Source organism: Physella acuta, unplaced genomic scaffold, assembly GCF_028476545.2.
Source record: "Physella acuta isolate Inbredline_101_S28 unplaced genomic scaffold, ASM2847654v3 ptg000155l, whole genome shotgun sequence".
NCBI lineage: Eukaryota > Metazoa > Mollusca > Gastropoda > Physidae > Physella > Physella acuta.
The window spans coordinates 187,920-205,995 of NW_026731674.1; the positions used below are offsets into that span (position 1 = coordinate 187,920).

Here is an 18,076-nt window from a genome sequence, read left to right on the forward strand (position 1 = left end):
AAGATGTTTTTTATATTTTAAAAACTCTACTAAACTCTACTTCACCTGCCCAGTGTCCCGCAAAGTCTCAGACATGTTTGAATTTAAAAAAAAAAAACGATTCCGGCCGAGCATGTCTCTGACCACACTATCCCTTCATATGCTGAGAACATAGAAACAGGTGAACCCTACTTCACCTGCCCTGTGCCCCGCGAGGTCCTGATAGTCAACCTTATCATTCACATATAGGGTTTAAGAAAAAATAATTGAAAACGTAAAAAAAAAGTTCTATTAATTTTAATGACACTGACTTTAAAATTTAGCCTTCATTCTCCAAAGCAAATTTTAAAATGCTTTTCTGGCATATTTAGCCCTGGCCACCTATACCATGTTTAAATAATGTGAACACCCGCCATTTTGCTCGTGGTAAACATGGCCTAAAAATGGTCGGAAGTCATGCGTTCGGTCCGGACGCCATATTGTTGGTAGCAGCCGACCATGCCTCCAAGTTAGTGAGTAATCCTACTCTTTCTAGATATAGAACCTAGATAAAAAAAAAAAATCCCATGTATTCTCAAATTAGATGATCATTGAAGCTAAACAAAGATTTATATAAAATAATTAAAGCCTGAAATAGATTCTAGATGTAGAATTTACAATAAGTCTAGATCTAGAATTTACATTGAGTCTAGTGACCTAGATCTAGAATCTAGGCTAGATTCATAACTTTCCTTCGACAGCTGATCTTTAGATCTAGAGAAATTAATTGTAATACTAAATGAAAAAAGACAGTTTAAAATTGATATAAGTGTTGGAACGTAATAAATACAGCAAACGGACGTATTGTTTAAGTTATAGCCGGCAGAAAATTAGCTTTGTAACGCGTTAAACTTTTGAATGGGCCACAAAGTCTATGATGGAATCCGCCATTTTTATTGTACCAAAAAGTAAACACATCAAGGGACGTCACTATTCCCACAAAGTTTAGTCAATGTTTTAACATTTAAAAAAAATGTGGTTAATCTACCTATGAATAAATCAATAAATTAATTAACGTCTTTAAATAAATTTGTGATTAACAGTCTGTCTTAAATCAAAAATTGTTCTCTACCTACATACTATTTTACAGCTGTCCACGATGAATAGAACCATTGACAATAATCGATCAGACAAACAAAAAAACAAATAAAAAAATAAATATTCAAACATGTAAACAAACTTGAGTTTTAGTAGTAGATATATATATATATATATATATATATATATATATATATATATATATATATATATATATATATAGATAGATAGATAGATAGATAGATACTGAAATAGTGTAAGGGGCTGGGGAGTTATTTAATTATTATTTTATTACAAAAAGGTGAATGTCGCTTTTTGTGTTCCTTTGATGATTGTTGTGGTTTTTAGTTAAGCAGTCCGCTAATATGGCTCTGATATGATTTTGATTTTAAAATGGTTTATAGCCTACTTACCGTGTCTTGTTTATATTTTGATGTTAATATTTATGCAAACTTTGTTTTTGGAGTGTGGCTCCACTTTGCTTTATGTCCTGATTGTTAGTTATTGTTGTATTAGGGACTGTTTTCGTGTGCATAGTATTGGTTTTTTGGGTCGTGAATGTGGTGTGTGGACAGGGAGGGACATTCTGCGGGAATGTTGAGGCCTGTGTGTTGAAGTGTTTCTGTGTCACATTTATGTGTTGTATGGACGGTGGTCCGAAATTGGGTGTTTTGTTCCGTTGAGTTCTGTTTTTGTTTTGTATGTCGAGTGTTTTGTTTTGTCTAGTTTTTAGCGCAATTTCCATACTGGGGGATTGCGATTATTAACTCGTCATTTCTGGATGGATGTGTGTCCGCAGCGTGTCCGCAGCTTTAAATCGTATCTCCTCCTCAACGAAGCAATATCGAGGACTAGTTCCAAAAGCAAATATGTTAAGCAAGTTCCGATGATGAACATAGGCCAATAAAATTCCCGGAATTCCTTCCTGGATTTCCCGGAAAAGCCAAAAATCCTCGAAAAAATGCAGTTTTTGGCCCATATCTGGGCAACCATACCACTTACTGACTTGAAACATTTACCAATCGATTCCTGCCATAATTTAGAACAATATTGCCGAAGAAAGTTTTCAAAAATATCCTTTCGTTAGGTCACAAAAAATTTTTTAAATTACATTATACATAATACACTACAGTACTATATAGCAATATAGAGAGCGCGACAACTAAATACCCCCTACACGTCCGCATATTTTTTTCAATCTCGTTAATAAATATTTTTTCTATTTTGTTTTGAATTATTAAAACTACTTGTGTTGCATTATTTAATTGCTGAATATATGATTTATCTCGATTTAAAATGGTTATGGATAACATAAGGAAATTGCGCTTAAATTGTCAATAGACTTTTTATTAACTTGTTTATATAAGTTTTGGCTCCATATTTTTGTTAAATAAATTTTATTATATTGTTAATTTTTGTGTGTTTTTATCTAGATAAAGGTTAGGGTTTAACCACCGTGGGTTTTACCACGGTTGCACTGACCGAACAGATTAGTTAGATAAGCCAAGAAGGGTAGTCGAGGCGTAGCGACCCTTCCCGGCGCCCGGCGACAAACTTTTCAATTTGCACCCCCCCCCCTCAAACTTTCGATTTGCACCCCCCCTCGAGATTTCCATTTGCACCCCCCCTCAAACTTTCGATTTGCACCCCCCTCATCCTTTCAATTTATTTTTCCAACCCTTTTTGGCGCCCCTTAAGGTCGGCGCCCGGGGACATATGCCCCCCCCCCCCGCCCCCTCGCTACGCTACTGAGGGTAGTAGAATAGTTATCCCCCCCCCCTAGCAGGACCTAAAATTAGTGTTTCTTCCAGACTTTTTTCTCCGGGGGGCACTTGATGTTTTCGGGGGGGGGGGGGGGGTAGACTTTCTTCGGGGGGGGGGGGGGGGGGGCGGACACTGTTAAAAGTATATATTTTCTATATAAATTATATACATTTTATTTCGTTCGGGGGGGGGGGGGGGGGATGGGGCGGTAAAATCATTGACTTTCCATTCATCTGACAACTGATCTATAGATCTAGAGAAATTTATAGTATATTCAAATTAGAAGAACTGTTGAACGGATGTAGCGTTAAAACTCTAGCCGACAGAAAATTAGCTTTATAATGCGTTAAACTTTTGAATAGGCAACAAAATATTCGATGGAAGCCGCCATTATTGTTAAGTAAATAAATCATGCTATGTCACTATATCTATAAGTAAAGTCATTATTTTGAACTTTTATAATTAATGTGGATAATCTTCTAACGAATAAATCAATAAATCAATTAACGTCTTTAAATGAATTTGTGATTAACAGTTTGTTTAAAAAAGAAAATTGTTCTCTACCTAGATACTATTTTACAGCTCTACAGGCAGTGCAGATTCTCTCCTGTAACCAAACGGACAAACAAAAAAAAATTCAAACATGATAGATAGATAGATAGATAGATAGATAGATAGATAGATAGATAGATGGATGGATGGATGGATGGATGGATGGATGGATGGATGGATGGATAGATAGATAGATAGATAGATAGATAGATAGATAGATAGATAGATAGATAGATAGATAGATAGATAGATAGATAGATAGATAGATAGATAGATAGATAGATAGATAGATAGATAGATAGATAGATAGATAGATAGATAGATAGATAGATAGATAGATAGATAGATAGATAGATAGATAGATAGATAGATAGATAGATAGATAGATAGATAGATAGATAGATAGATAGATAGATAGATAGATAGATAGATAGATTTATAGTATGATAATAGAACGTTCTCTGCACAATCTCTGCTGTGGAGAAAAATGACAGCAAATCACTACTGGCTTAGATCGGCATAATATAATATATAAATGAAAGTATGTTTGTGGGTGAGTTGGTTTGTCCTGTATGAATTATTACACCTTTCCTCCTATCGCCATGAAAGTTTGGGGAAGTTGTTAAGAATACTCCGGTGGAAGTTTTGTAAAGAAAATCATTTTTATTTTCGCAAGGGCTGGCCCCGTGTGACTTTTCTCTATATAATTATAAGGTGTATAAACAATAAAAATCAAATCGACTTTTCTCTATATAAGGTGTATAACCAATAAAAATCAAATCGACTTTTCTCTACATAAGGTGTATAAACAATTAAAATCAAATCGTCTTTTCTCTATATAAGGTGTATAAACAATAAAAATCAAATCGACTTTTCTCTATATAAGGTGTATAACCAATAAAAATCAAATCGACTTTTCTCTACATAAGGTGTATAAACAATTAAAATCAAATCGACTTTTCTCTATATAAGGAGTATAAACAATAAAAATCAAATCGACTTTTCTCTATATAAGGTGTATAAACAATAAAAATCAAATGCGGTTTGATACCGATCATTTTAGTGCAATGATAGTTTAGGGTTTAGGGAAATGATGAGAATACTTCCGAAAAGGATTCTGCAAAACATAAAATTATAATATATTATAGGCGGCGTCCGGGATGGTTGGATTTTCGTCAATACACGGTGGGCGCCCAGAGTTCCAAAGCAACTATCTTAGCACTCGTGCGGCGTCAAAACGGCCAATGACAAAAAGGCCCCGTTAATAGGACCACGACATAAGAGCCCCGTCAAATTGACCCCGTCAAAAGGGCCAGCGACACATGGATCCCGTCATTTAGGCTACCGACAAAAGGGCTCCGGTCAATAAGGCTTTCGTCATTTAAGCTCTCGACATATAGACTCCCGTCATTTAGTTTCTAGACCAAAGCGGCCCCCGTCATTACGACTCCCGACAAATAGGCTCCCGTCATTTAGGTTCACGACAAATAGGCTCCTGTCAATTTGGCTCCTGACTAAAGGACCACTGACAATACGGTTTCTGTAGAGACTAAGTCTCCCGGCAAAACGGTCTCATTGAATATTATACCTGCCAGTGGAACCCCTTCATCAATATTCTTTAGAGTTAACTTATCCAACACTCTTAAGTAATACATTGTATTATACAACGTATGCATCTCTTGTTCGGCAGGCCTTATTTTTATAACAGTTTATCTATTATAAGCAATAGTATCTATAACTTCCATAAATGAGTCGGTTATAGTATAGGCTGTTCCAACTCAGTGTGTGGGGAGAGAGGTTCACGTTGTACATTCCTACCTGCAGTATGATTGTAGGTTATCAAAACAAAATGCCATTATCCTGTAAACATCATGTATATCGTACATTTTCACTTCTGTGCTCGCTTTTAAGCAACAGATCTTTACTGTTGTAAATTAAACATTATCAAATCTTAAGAATTGGTAAAATTTAGCTGTTAAGGGCTCGATTTGTTTGTGAATTGATGTTGGTTCATAAAAAACAAATTCATTCAGGCATTTAAAAGAGGATATAGTGGTATTGGAGGTAGGACAAAATGGTTACCTTTAATCCAATAGTGGTTATGCCATTCACTTGTCTGGAGCCATTATGTCCTGAGTCATTTTGTCGGAAGCCAATATGTCGGGAGCCTAAATATCGGGAGCCCATTTATCGGGAGTCTATATGTCGCGAGTCAATTTAACGGGAGCCGATTTGACGGGAGCCAATAAGTCGGGGCCCTTTTGACGGGGCTATTTTGACTGGGTCATTTTGTCGGGGGTCAATTTGACGGGGGCGTTTTGACGGGGCCGATATGTCCCGGGCCGTTTTGACAGAGCACCCTTAGCACTTGGTATCGGCGGATTAAGCTTGAGCAGGGCCCCGGCAAATTTTTTTGAAGAAAGTACTAGATCTATTTGGCACATGCAAATACAAGAGACGAAAAATGACTTTAAGAAAAGCTCTTCTACAGAATATAAAAGAAAATAAAGAATATCTCAAACCACCCTACGTGGAACAATCATAAATATTTATGGGATATTCAAATACTAGCGCCATCCATATCGCGTTGACTAACAAAAGCTCTAGCAACGCTTTTGTCGAACATGTTTAGGTAGGAATGTGTTTAAAATTACGAAACATATAGGAAAATAATACTCAATTAAAACTTTTATTACTTTAGGAGTTTAAATCCAGGATACATGTGTTACAACGCTGATATTACAACTACGGTACTTTTAAAATCGTGATTGATTATAACTTATCGTTTAAAAATCGAAACTATACGAAAATTGGATTCAGATAACAAAATTTGAAATCATCTCTCTATACCTTCTTTTTAAATAGGCCTACTGTGTTAGGCCTAAACATGTTAGAGTTATAGTGCTGCTAGTCTAGATCCAATGGGAGACACAATACGATTATAATAATAGATATGTCACTGTATATTATTTTAATATCTGTGATCAGTCCACTATACATTTGCAGACAGTGTTCCAGATTCTTTTATCCGGGTGTCCTTGAAATTTTCCGGGGGGGGGGGGGGGGGGGGGGAAGGCGGACACTGTTAAATTTTTTTTTCTATATACCCTCCCCCCTCCCGCCGAATAGATGCTTGGCATAAACTCTGCAGATCTGACAAAGTAAGCCTTATGTGATATACTTGCTGCTCGTATTTTATAAGCTAAGCAAAATCAACCAGGACCACATTATTATTTTTGGGAGAGCTGATGTTAAATGAACATTGTTTGACATGAAGCGATGACATCTACAGTTTGAACTGTAGAGCGTGGAAGTTGATGTCCGACTAAGGGACAAACGTATGTTTTCATGAGAGAAAAAAAAGATCTCATACTTTCGTATTTGTAAATTTAGAGGGTAAAAAGCTTATGATTTGGAAATTCACCGTTCATTTAGATTGTACGAAACAATTAAAAACCGGTAGGAAAATTATTTTTACTGTTGTTTAAAAAGAGAAAATTATGGAGCCACTGAAATTGGGGAGTCTCCTGTTCAACTCTATAATCCGCCACTGTCAATGAGCTATGGCCTTACAACACAATTTTCTATACTCTTGAGATAAACTTTGCCATATCCTTTGTATACTCCCACCTTCCGTCTAGTTTCGGTTTTAATTCTCATTAATTCGGCAAATAAAGCAATTATTATACTAACCTACCTTTTACTTTCAATAACTAATATTCAAAACAGGCTACTTCCAGCCTTTTAAAAACGTTTAAGTAAAACGGGTCTACGACAAATTCCCGAAAGACAATTGCCCGAATGCCGTTTGCCCGAAAGCCGATTTCCCGAATGGACACTTGCCCGAATGCGACAAATGCCCGAATTGACACTTGCCCGAATGCGACAAATGCCCGAAAGCCACGGTAGTGTATGTAAACCCGTGCCCCGACAATTATAATCAAAGAAATATAACGCATGCATTTTTTACATCTGAGTAAGTTTTAGAAAAAAAGGTCAATCGTCTAAGAACATTGGCTTGGTAACGTATTGATGAAACCCTCTCAAAATATTACGACAGACCTTCTTCTGAGACAGCGGCAACGCGCAGGGAATGACTCGCTAGTAAATAGCTGACGGAATCTTTGAAAGGCGTTAAAAAACCCCAAATGTTTTTTAAAATGTTAAAACAAATTTCACTAATGTAAGCCCTGAAAAGTGTGTGTGTGTGTGTGGGGGGGGGGGGGGGGGGGTAACTATATCTACGTCCCTCCGCTTATATAAATTATCAGGTCAGTGCAAGTTCGGCTAAACCCAGACTGGTTAAACCCTAACCTTAGTCTAAACTAAAAAAATAAAAAATAAATAAAATACTTAAAAAAAAACTTTTTAAAAAACCACGTTTTTCTTGTGGACTAAAAAGTAGAAAATAAATTTTCATACATTTGATGACAAAAAACGTGGGTATGTTCACCATCAAATTTCCCGACCCATCTGCCCGACCCACGTTTTTTGTCATCAAATGTATGAAAGTTTATTTTCTACTTTTTAGTCCACAAGAAAAACGTAGTTTTTTAAAAAGTTTTTTTTAAAGTATTTTATTTTCTCCTTTTTAGTCCGTTGCTACATATGAAAAACGTGGTTTTAAAAAAAGTTTTTTATATAGTTTATTTTCTACTTTATCTAATGACTTGATTAAGTATTTATAAATACACGGACTAAAAATCTTGAGCGATTCGAACCTGGGTTGTCGCGGCCACAACGCGAAGTACTAACCACTATACGATCACGGCCAGCGCACTCACATCGATTGGGGCCGAAGTAACTGTGTCAATAGGCCTCCAGTCTTGTCGGTATCTTTAGAAATCATGTCCTCAATTTTATGGTCCTTGGGGCGTAATTAAATTAAGCTAATTACGGTCTCTAATTGCTAGTTTTTATGATTGCATCTGAAATTGTTAGGCGAAAGTAGCCTACATGCCAAATTTCAGATCTATAGAGCAATCAGAAGTGGGCTAATTTTCGATGTCAATTTTAACAACAAACACACGCGAAGCTGAGTTAATAAAAACGTGTTAAAAAAGCCAACAGTATAAAATTTATTAAGGGGGTAGGCTCCAGAAAAAACCAACTTCTTAATTAAAACCTTTTCTTGATTCATTTGTGTATATCTAAGTTAGGGTACTTGTAGGGAAATATTTCCATGCATCAGGGACTCTTTTGAAAATTTGGTTGCCATGGCAACGGCGGCCATCTTGAAAAAAACATCCTTTTCTGGAGTTCTAAAATTTCATAAACTAACATAAATATCGGCTATATAACCATTGATCCTTCTAGTACTAACGCTAATAGAGTCAGCTGGCTAGTTTTTGTAACAGAAATCACTCTAGAAATATTTTTTTTTAATTTTCAAAATTTGGTGTGACGAAATTCCAAGGAAAATAATGCTAAATTCAATGGAATTTCACCAAAATTTTTTTGAAAATTAAAAAAAAAATATGTCTAGCTGTTTTTCGGTAACAAAAATTAGCCAGCTTGCTCTATTGGTGTTAGTACAATAAAGATCAATGATTATATGGGCGGTTTATATGTTACTTTAGGAAATTTTAGAACTCCACATCGGTAGTTTTTTCCAAGATGGCCGCCGTTTCCATGGCAACCATATTTTCAGAAGAGTCCCTGGTACATCCAAATATTTTTCCTTAAGTACCCTAACTTATACATACGCAAATAAATGTAAAAGGCTTTTTAATTAAAAAGTTTTTTCCCCCGTTTTTTTCGGGAGCCTATCCCCTTAAACAAAAAGAATTGAACCAAATTTCAAAAAAGTTAATTCAACAAAAGACTAAAAGGGGCAAATAAAGACTAAACAAAACGCCAAATCGGACAACAAACCTGAAAAGATAAATACACAAATGAGACGGATAATAAAAACAAAAGGGGGTGTACAACGCATTATTACTTTAATAAGAAAGAAAAAAGTGCATATACGAAGCATGGATAAGCCGACAATAACAGCAACTAGAAGTGGTCCACTCCAGGACAACTCACTACATAAGTAGTCCACACAGGACAACTCATAATATAGGTCAAACTGTACTGAGTCTTATCCTATGGAGCGACAATCAGTCGACATTCATACTAAAATCCTCACTGCACAGTCAGTGACCGGGATAAACCAAACACTCCCCTGGGGAATCAATAAATATCACCCCAGGAAGGTAGGCTCGACTATAATGGCATTAAAATAGTATTGAAACAGTTCTAGAACAAAATAACCCAACCCAACAATCAGGAGTGAACCATAACTATGGGTCGAGTATAAATAAACTAGCTGGGACAGCTAGTAGATATCTAAATAATGATTCATCTATCGTTTTTACTTTCTCGTATATACGAAGTATAGAGAAAGTATTGTAATCGTGCATAAAAAAAAAATCGAGATTTTTACAAATCTCGACGTTTTACATCTAACTGATACGGAAAAACATAATTTTGCAATCTTGTCCGTATGTCTGTCTGTGTGTCTGTCTGTCTGTCCGTGTGTAAACACGATAACTTGAGTACCGTTACAGCTAGGTTGATGAAATTTCATATATAAGTATTTTATCAAAATCGTAGATCCGTATCAACTTTTGAGCGATTTCCGATAACCGGAAGTGGTACTTTTTTACTTTGAATTTTTCAAAAGCCTATAACTTGAGTACTATTTCAGATAGATAAATAAAAGACAGACGAATAGAAAATTTTCAGGGGAAAATACTCTAACAATGTTATTAAAAGATGGCCGCTGCTTTATTTAGAATATTTAGTAATATCTGGATCTACTCATATTTGTCACTAACATTGTTGTTTAAAGTTCATTCCAGAATATTTTCTATTGTTTTAGCCATTCATTATGACTTGCTATTCAATTATCTGTTAAATTCTATAAAATATGCCCGTATTAAAGCTAGATCTAGCTAGATCTATATTCATTAGTAATCATAGTTACTTCTTCCGCACATTACTAGTCTAGATCTAGACTCTAGATCTAGATCTAGGCCGCAAGTGGCGCAAGAGATAGATCTAGACTAGGGTCTAGATCTAGAATCTAGATCTAAATCTAGATTCTAAATCTACATAGATTCTAGATCTACTACATACATAGATATCTACACATAGTCACATAGAATCTAATAATGATAGATTCTAGATCTAGATCGAATTATTCTAATATATTAATATATTAGTTTATTACATACATCTAAATCTAGACCTAATACTAATTAGGCCTAATGTAATTAATTATTAGTTTATTAGGCCTAACTAATAGTAGATCTAGTAATAGGGCTTACTTAATTTTAATTTGTTTAACAATGTGTAGTAACTATGACCAAAGGCCATGTGCATGGATCTAGTATGGATTAAGAATGGCCAGTTTTTGCACCAAGTTTATTTCAATATACTTCAAGTTGTGATATTGAGTTTGTTATGTAGATCTATTTAGGATTTATTCAATTCAATATATAAAAACTCAAGCAAGCTCAAAGACAAGCCACAACAAGAAGGCGTATAAAGATGTATGTATAGGCCAACATGTAATGTGCAACATATTGACATAACAACGGACAGAAACTATCACACACACAAATTGTACCAGAAATTAAAAAAACAGTAAAAGATGTAAAAAATACTTATGTATAAAGTAGAAAAATAAAACTATGAACAGCTCTTACATCTAAATACTAGACAAATATCTCTCACATTCCCCGCCCCCTCATACAATCAAGCTCATACCACACTAAACATCTAGATCTAAATGCATAACTCTTTTTGAACTCTAATACTCTTAAATGTCCTTGAACTCTAACCAACTTTCTTAAATGTCCTTAAACTCTAACCAACATCCAGAGAATTTTATCTTTTGTGTCTGTTGTAGGCACTTGAGAGTAGTCTGTTACAGTGTAAACGGTGCTGACAAGTGGCACAGTGTGACTGACAAGTGGCAAAGTGTGACTGACAATTTTTCTGTCAGTGCTGACTTTTCTGAGTTGTCCACTACCACAATGTTTCAGTAGTCGGCGTAACCAGCAGCTATGCTGTTCCACTAACAGGCTCTTCCCTAACTATTACTGAATTCATCCCAGAGTTCTAACCTAGGTCACACCGACATCACTACAGAAACAAAAGACTTGACAGGATCACACTGTTTCCTTTCACTTGCACTTGTCACATAACATTTTAATGACTTGACAGGATCACACTGTTTCCTTTCACTTGCACTTGTCACATAACATTCACTAGAGAGACTTGGATGAGGACTACATTCACAATAAAGGCATGAAGACTTACTCACTGATCCATACAAGACACAGACCTTCTCTCCCAGCAACAACAAGACACAGACCTTCTCTCCCAGCAACAACAAGACACAGACCTTCTCTCCCAGCAACAACAAGACACAGACCTTCTCTCCCAGCAACAAGACACAGACCTTCTCTCAGCAACAACAACAAGACACAGACCTTCTCTCCCAGCAACAACAAGACACAGACCTTCTCTCCCAGCAACAAGACACAGACCTTCTCTCTCAGCAACAACAAGACACAGACCTTCTCTCTCAGCAACAACAAGACACAGACCTTCTCTCTCAGCAACAACAAGACACAGACCTTCTCTCCCAGCAACAACAAGACACAGACCTTCTCTCCCAGCAACAACAAGACACAGACCTTCTCTCCCAGCAACAACAAGACACAGACCTTCTCTCCCAACAACAACAAGACACAGACCTTCTCTCCCAGCAACAACAAGACACAGACCTTCTCTCAGCAACAAGACACAGACCTTCTCTCCCAGCAGCAACAACAAGACACAGACCTTCTCTCTCAGCAACAACAAGACACAGACCTTCTCTCAGCAACAAGACACAGACCTTCTCTCCCAGCAACAACAACAAGACACAGACCTTCTCTCCCAACAACAACAAGACACAGACCTTCTCTCCCAGCAACAACAAGACACAGACCTTCTCTCCCAGCAACAACAAGACACAGACCTTCTCTCCCAGCAACAACAAGACACAGACCTTCTCTCTCAGCAACAACAAGACACAGACCTTCTCTCTCAGCAACAACAAGACACAGACCTTCTCTCTCAGCAACAACAAGACACAGACCTTCTCTCCCAGCAACAACAAGACACAGACCTTCTCTCTCAGCAACAACAAGACACAGACCTTCTCTCCCAACAACAACAAGACACAGACCTTCTCTCCCAGCAACAAGACACAGACCTTCTCTCAGCAACAACAAGACACAGACCTTCTCTCCCAGCAACAAGACACAGACCTTCTCTCTCAGCAACAACAAGACACAGACCTTCTCTCTCAGCAACAAGACACAGACCTTCTCTCTCAGCAACAACAAGACACAGACCTTCTCTCCCAGCAACAACAAGACACAGACCTTCTCTCCCAGCAACAACAAGACACAGACCTTCTCTCCCAGCAACAACAAGACACAGACCTTCTCTCCCAGCAACAAGACACAGACCTTCTCTCTCAGCAACAACAAGACACAGACCTTGTCTCCCAACAACAACAAGACACAGACCTTCTCTCTCAGCAACAACAAGACACAGACCTTCTCTCTCAGCAACAACAAGACACAGACCTTCTCTCTCAGCAACAAGACACAGACCTTCTCTCTCAGCAACAACAAGACACATACCTTCTCTCTCAGCAACAAGACACAGACCTTCTCTCCCAGCAACAACAAGACACAGACCTTCTCTCTCAGCAACAACAAGACACAGACCTTCTCTCCCAGCAACAACAAGACACAGACCTTCTCTCTCAGCAACAAGACACAGACCTTCTCTCCCAGCAACAACAAGACACAGACCTTCTCTCTCAGCAACAAGACACAGACCTTCTCTCCCAGCAACAACAAGACACAGACCTTCTCTCTCAGCAACAAGACACAGACCTTCTCCCAGCAACAAGACACAGACCTTCTCTCCCAGCAACAAGACACAGACCTTCTCTCCCAGCAACAACAAGACACAGACCTTCTCTCTCAACAACAAGACACAGACCTTCTCTCCCAGCAACAACAAGACACAGACCTTCTCTCTCAGCAACAACAAGACACAGACCTTCTCTCTCAGCAACAAGACACAGACCTTCTCTCTCAGCAACAACAAGACACAGACCTTCTCTCTCAGCAACAAGACACAGACCTTCTCTCCCAGCAACAACAAGACACAGACCTTCTCTCCCAGCAACAACAAGACACAGACCTTCTCTCTCAGCAACAACAAGACACAGACCTTCTCTCCCAGCAACAACAAGACACAGACCTTCTCTCCCAGCAACAACAAGACACAGACCTTCTCTCCCAACAACAAGACACAGACCTTCTCTCCCAGCAACAACAAGACACAGACCTTCTCTCTCAGCAACAACAAGACACAGACCTTCTCTCCCAGCAACAACAAGACACAGACCTTCTCTCCCAGCAACAACAAGACACAGACCTTCTCTCCCAGCAACAACAAGACACAGACCTTCTCTCCCAGCAACAACAAGACACAGACCTTCTCTCCCAGCAACAACAAGACACAGACATTCTCTCAGCAACAACAAGACACAGACCTTCTCTCCCAGCAACAACAAGACACAGACCTTCTCTCCCAGCAACAACAAGACACAGACCTTCTCTCCCAGCAACAACAAGACACAGACCTTCTCTCCCAGCAACAAGACACAGACCTTCTCTCTCAGCAACAAGACACAGACCTTCTCTCCCAACAACAACAAGACACAGACCTTCTCTCTCAGCAACAAGACACAGACCTTCTCTCCCAACAACAACAAGACACAGACCTTCTCTCTCAGCAACAAGACACAGACCTTCTCTCCCAGCAACAACAAGACACAGACCTTCTCTCTCAACAACAACAAGACACAGACCTTCTCTCTCAGCAACAACAAGACACAGACCTTCTCTCCCAGCAACAACAAGACACAGACCTTCTCTCCCAACAACAAGACACAAACCTTCTCTCCCAGCAACAAGACACAGACCTTCTCTCAGCAACAACAAGACACATACCTTCTCTCCCAGCAACAACAAGACACAGACCTTCTCTCCCAGCAACAAGACACAGACCTTCTCTCCCAGCAACAACAAGACACAGACCTTCTCTCCCAGCAACAAGACACAGACCTTCTCACAACAATAACAAGACACAGACCTTCTCACAACAACAACAAGACACAGACCTTCTCTCTCAACAACAACAAGACACAGACCTTCTCTCCCAGCAACAACAAGACACAGACCTTCTCTCCCAGCAACAACAAGACACAGACCTTCTCTCCCAGCAACAACAAGACACAGACCTTCTCTCAGCAACAAGACACAGACCTTCTCTCTCAGCAACAAGACACAGACCTTCTCTCCCAGCAACAAGACACAGACCTTCTCTCTCAGCAACAACAAGACACAGACCTTCTCTCCCAGCAACAACAAGACACAGACCTTCTCTCCCAGCAACAACAAGACACAGACCTTCTCTCAGCAACAACAAGACACAGACCTTCTCTCTCAGCAACAACAAGACACAGACCTTCTCTCTCTGCAACAACAAGACACAGACCTTCTCTCTCAGCAACAACAAGACACAGACCTTCTCTCTCAGCAACAACAAGACACAGACCTTCTCTCCCAGCAACAACAAGACACAGACCTTCTCTCTCAGCAACAACAAGACACAGACCTTCTCTCCCAGCAACAACAAGACACAGACCTTCTCTCTCAACAACAACAAGACACAGACCTTCTCTCCCAGCAACAACAAGACACAGACCTTCTCTCTCAGCAACAACAAGACACAGACCTTCTCTCCCAGCAACAACAAGACACAGACCTTCTCTCCCAGCAACAACAAGACACAGACCTTCTCTCTCAGCAACAACAAGACACAGACCTTCTCTCAGCAACAAGACACAGACCTTTTCTCCCAGCAACAACAAGACACAGACCTTCTCTCTCAACAACAAGACACAGACCTTCTCTCTCAGCAACAAGACACAGACCTTCTCTCCCAGCAACAAGACACAGACCTTCTCTCTCAGCAACAACAAGACACAGACCTTCTCTCCCAGCAACAACAAGACACAGACCTTCTCTCCCAGCAACAACAAGACACAGACCTTCTCTCAGCAACAACAAGACACAGACCTTCTCTCTCAGCAACAACAAGACACAGACCTTCTCTCTCAGCAACAAGACACAGACCTTCTCTCTCAGCAACAAGACACAGACCTTCTCTCCCAGCTACAACAAGACACAGACCTTCTCTCTCAGCAACAACAAGACACAGACCTTCTCTCTCAACAACAAGACACAGACCTTCTCTCTCAGCAACAACAAGACACAGACCTTCTCTCTCAGCAACAAGACACAGACCTTCTCTCCCAGCTACAACAAGACACAGACCTTCTCTCCCAGCAACAACAAGACACAGACCTTCTCTCCCAGCAACAACAAGACACAGACCTTCTCTCCCAGCAACAACAAGACACAGACCTTCTCTCTCAACAACAAGACACAGACCTTCTCACAACAACAAGACACAGACCTTCTCTCCCAACAACAACAAGACACAGACCTTCTCTCCCAGCAACAACAAGACACAGACCTTCTCTCCCAGCAACAACAAGACACAGACCTTCTCTCCCAACAACAACAAGACACAGACCTTCTCCCAGCAACAACAAGACACAGACCTTCTCTCCCAGCAACAACAAGACACAGACCTTCTCTCTCAACAACAAGACACAGACCTTCTCTCTCAACAACAAGACACAGACCTTCTCTCCCAGCAACAAAACACAGACCTTCTCTCCCAGCAACAACAAGACACAGACCTTCTCTCCCAGCAACAAGACACAGACCTTCTCTCTCAGCAACAAGACACAGACCTTCTCTCCCAGCAACAACAAGACACAGACCTTCTCTCTCAGCAACAAGACACAGACCTTCTCTCCCAGCAACAAGACACAGACCTTCTCTCCCAGCAACAACAAGACACAGACCTTCTCTCCCAGCAACAACAAGACACAGACCTTCTCTCTCAGCAACAACAAGACACAGACCTTCTCACAACAACAACAAGACAGAGACCTTCTCTCAGCAACAACAAGACACAGACCTTCTCTCCCAGCAACAACAAGACACAGACCTTCTCCCAGCAACAACAAGACACAGACCTTCTCTCCCAGCAACAACAAGACACAGACCTTCTCTCCCAGCAGCAACAAGACACAGACCTTCTCTCTCAGCAACAAGACACAGACCTTCTCTCCCAGCAACAACAAGACACAGACCTTCTCTCCCAGCAACAAGACACAGACCTTCTCCCAGCAACAAGACACAGACCTTCTCTCTCAGCAACAACAAGACACAGACCTTCTCTCTCAGCAACAACAAGACACAGACCTTCTCCCAGCAACAACAAGACACAGACCTTCTCCCAGCAACAACAAGACACAGACCTTCTCTCTCAGCAACAACAAGACACAGACCTTCTCTCCCAACAACAACAAGACACAGACCTTCTCTCCCAACAACAACAAGACACAGACCTTCTCTCCCAACAACAACAAGACACAGACCTTCTCCCAGCAACAACAAGACACAGACCTTCTCTCTCAACAACAAGACACAGACCTTCTCTCCCAGCAACAACAAGACACAGACCTTCTCTCTCAGCAACAAGACACAGACCTTCTCTCCCAACAACAACAAGACACAGACCTTCCCTCTCAGCAACAAGACACAGACCTTCTCTCCCAGCAACAACAAGACACAGACCTTCTCTCTCAACAACAACAAGACACAGACCTTCTCTCCCAGCAACAACAAGACACAGACCTTCTCTCCCAGCAACAACAAGACACAGACCTTCTCTCTCAGCAACAACAAGACACATACCTTCTCTCTCAGCAACAAGACACAGACCTTCTCTCTCAGCAACAACAAGACACAGACCTTCTCTCTCAACAACAAGACACAGACCTTCTCTCCCAGCAACAACAAGACACAGACCTTCTCTCCCAGCAACAAGACACAGACCTTCTCTCTCAGCAACAACAAGACACAGACCTTCTCTCCCAGCAACAACAAGACACAGACCTTCTCTCCCAGCAACAAGACACAGACCTTCTCTCTCAGCAACAAGACACAGACCTTCTCCCAGCAACAACAAGACACAGACCTTCTCTCCCAGCAACAAGACACAGACCTTCTCTCCCAGCAACAAGACACAGACCTTCTCTCTCAGCAACAAGACACAGACCTTCTCTCTCAGCAACAACAAGACACAGACCTTCTCTCCCAGCAACAACAAGACACAGACCTTCTCTCCCAGCAACAAGACACAGACCTTCTCTCCCAGCAACAACAAGACACAGACCTTCTCTCCCAGCAACAATAAGACACAGACCTTCTCTCTCAGCAACAACAAGACACAGACCTTCTCTCCCAGCAACAATAAGACACAGACCTTCTCTCCCAGCAACAACAAGACACAGACCTTCTCTCCCAGCAACAACAAGACACAGACCTTCTCTCCCAGCAACAACAAGACACAGACCTTCTCTCTCAGCAACAACAAGACACAGACCTTCTCACAACAACAACAAGACAGAGACCTTCTCTCAGCAACAACAAGA

At 40.1% G+C, this 18,076-nt stretch overlaps 1 protein-coding gene across 7 annotated transcripts in view; it reads left to right on the top strand.

Annotated features, from left to right (window-relative positions):
• The window catches only part of LOC131935718 (protein-cysteine N-palmitoyltransferase HHAT), a 57,721-nt gene that overhangs the window by 2,081 nt on the left and 37,564 nt on the right, over positions 1–18,076 (top strand). Inside the window, exons 1-2 of one of the 7 annotated variants that reach the window (XM_059292292.1) lie at positions 10,068–10,162; positions 10,718–10,803. The exons of 1 other annotated variant lie outside the window; for it this stretch is intronic. In XM_059292292.1, the coding sequence (XP_059148275.1) occupies positions 10,736–10,803 (68 nt within the window). In that variant the 5' untranslated portion in view covers positions 10,068–10,162; positions 10,718–10,735. Of the gene's footprint in view, positions 1–9,453; positions 9,573–10,067; positions 10,163–10,612; positions 10,914–18,076 lie in introns of those variants that run through there. 5 more of the 7 variants (XM_059292295.1, XM_059292297.1, XM_059292298.1 and 2 more) reach the window with 5 other exon arrangements.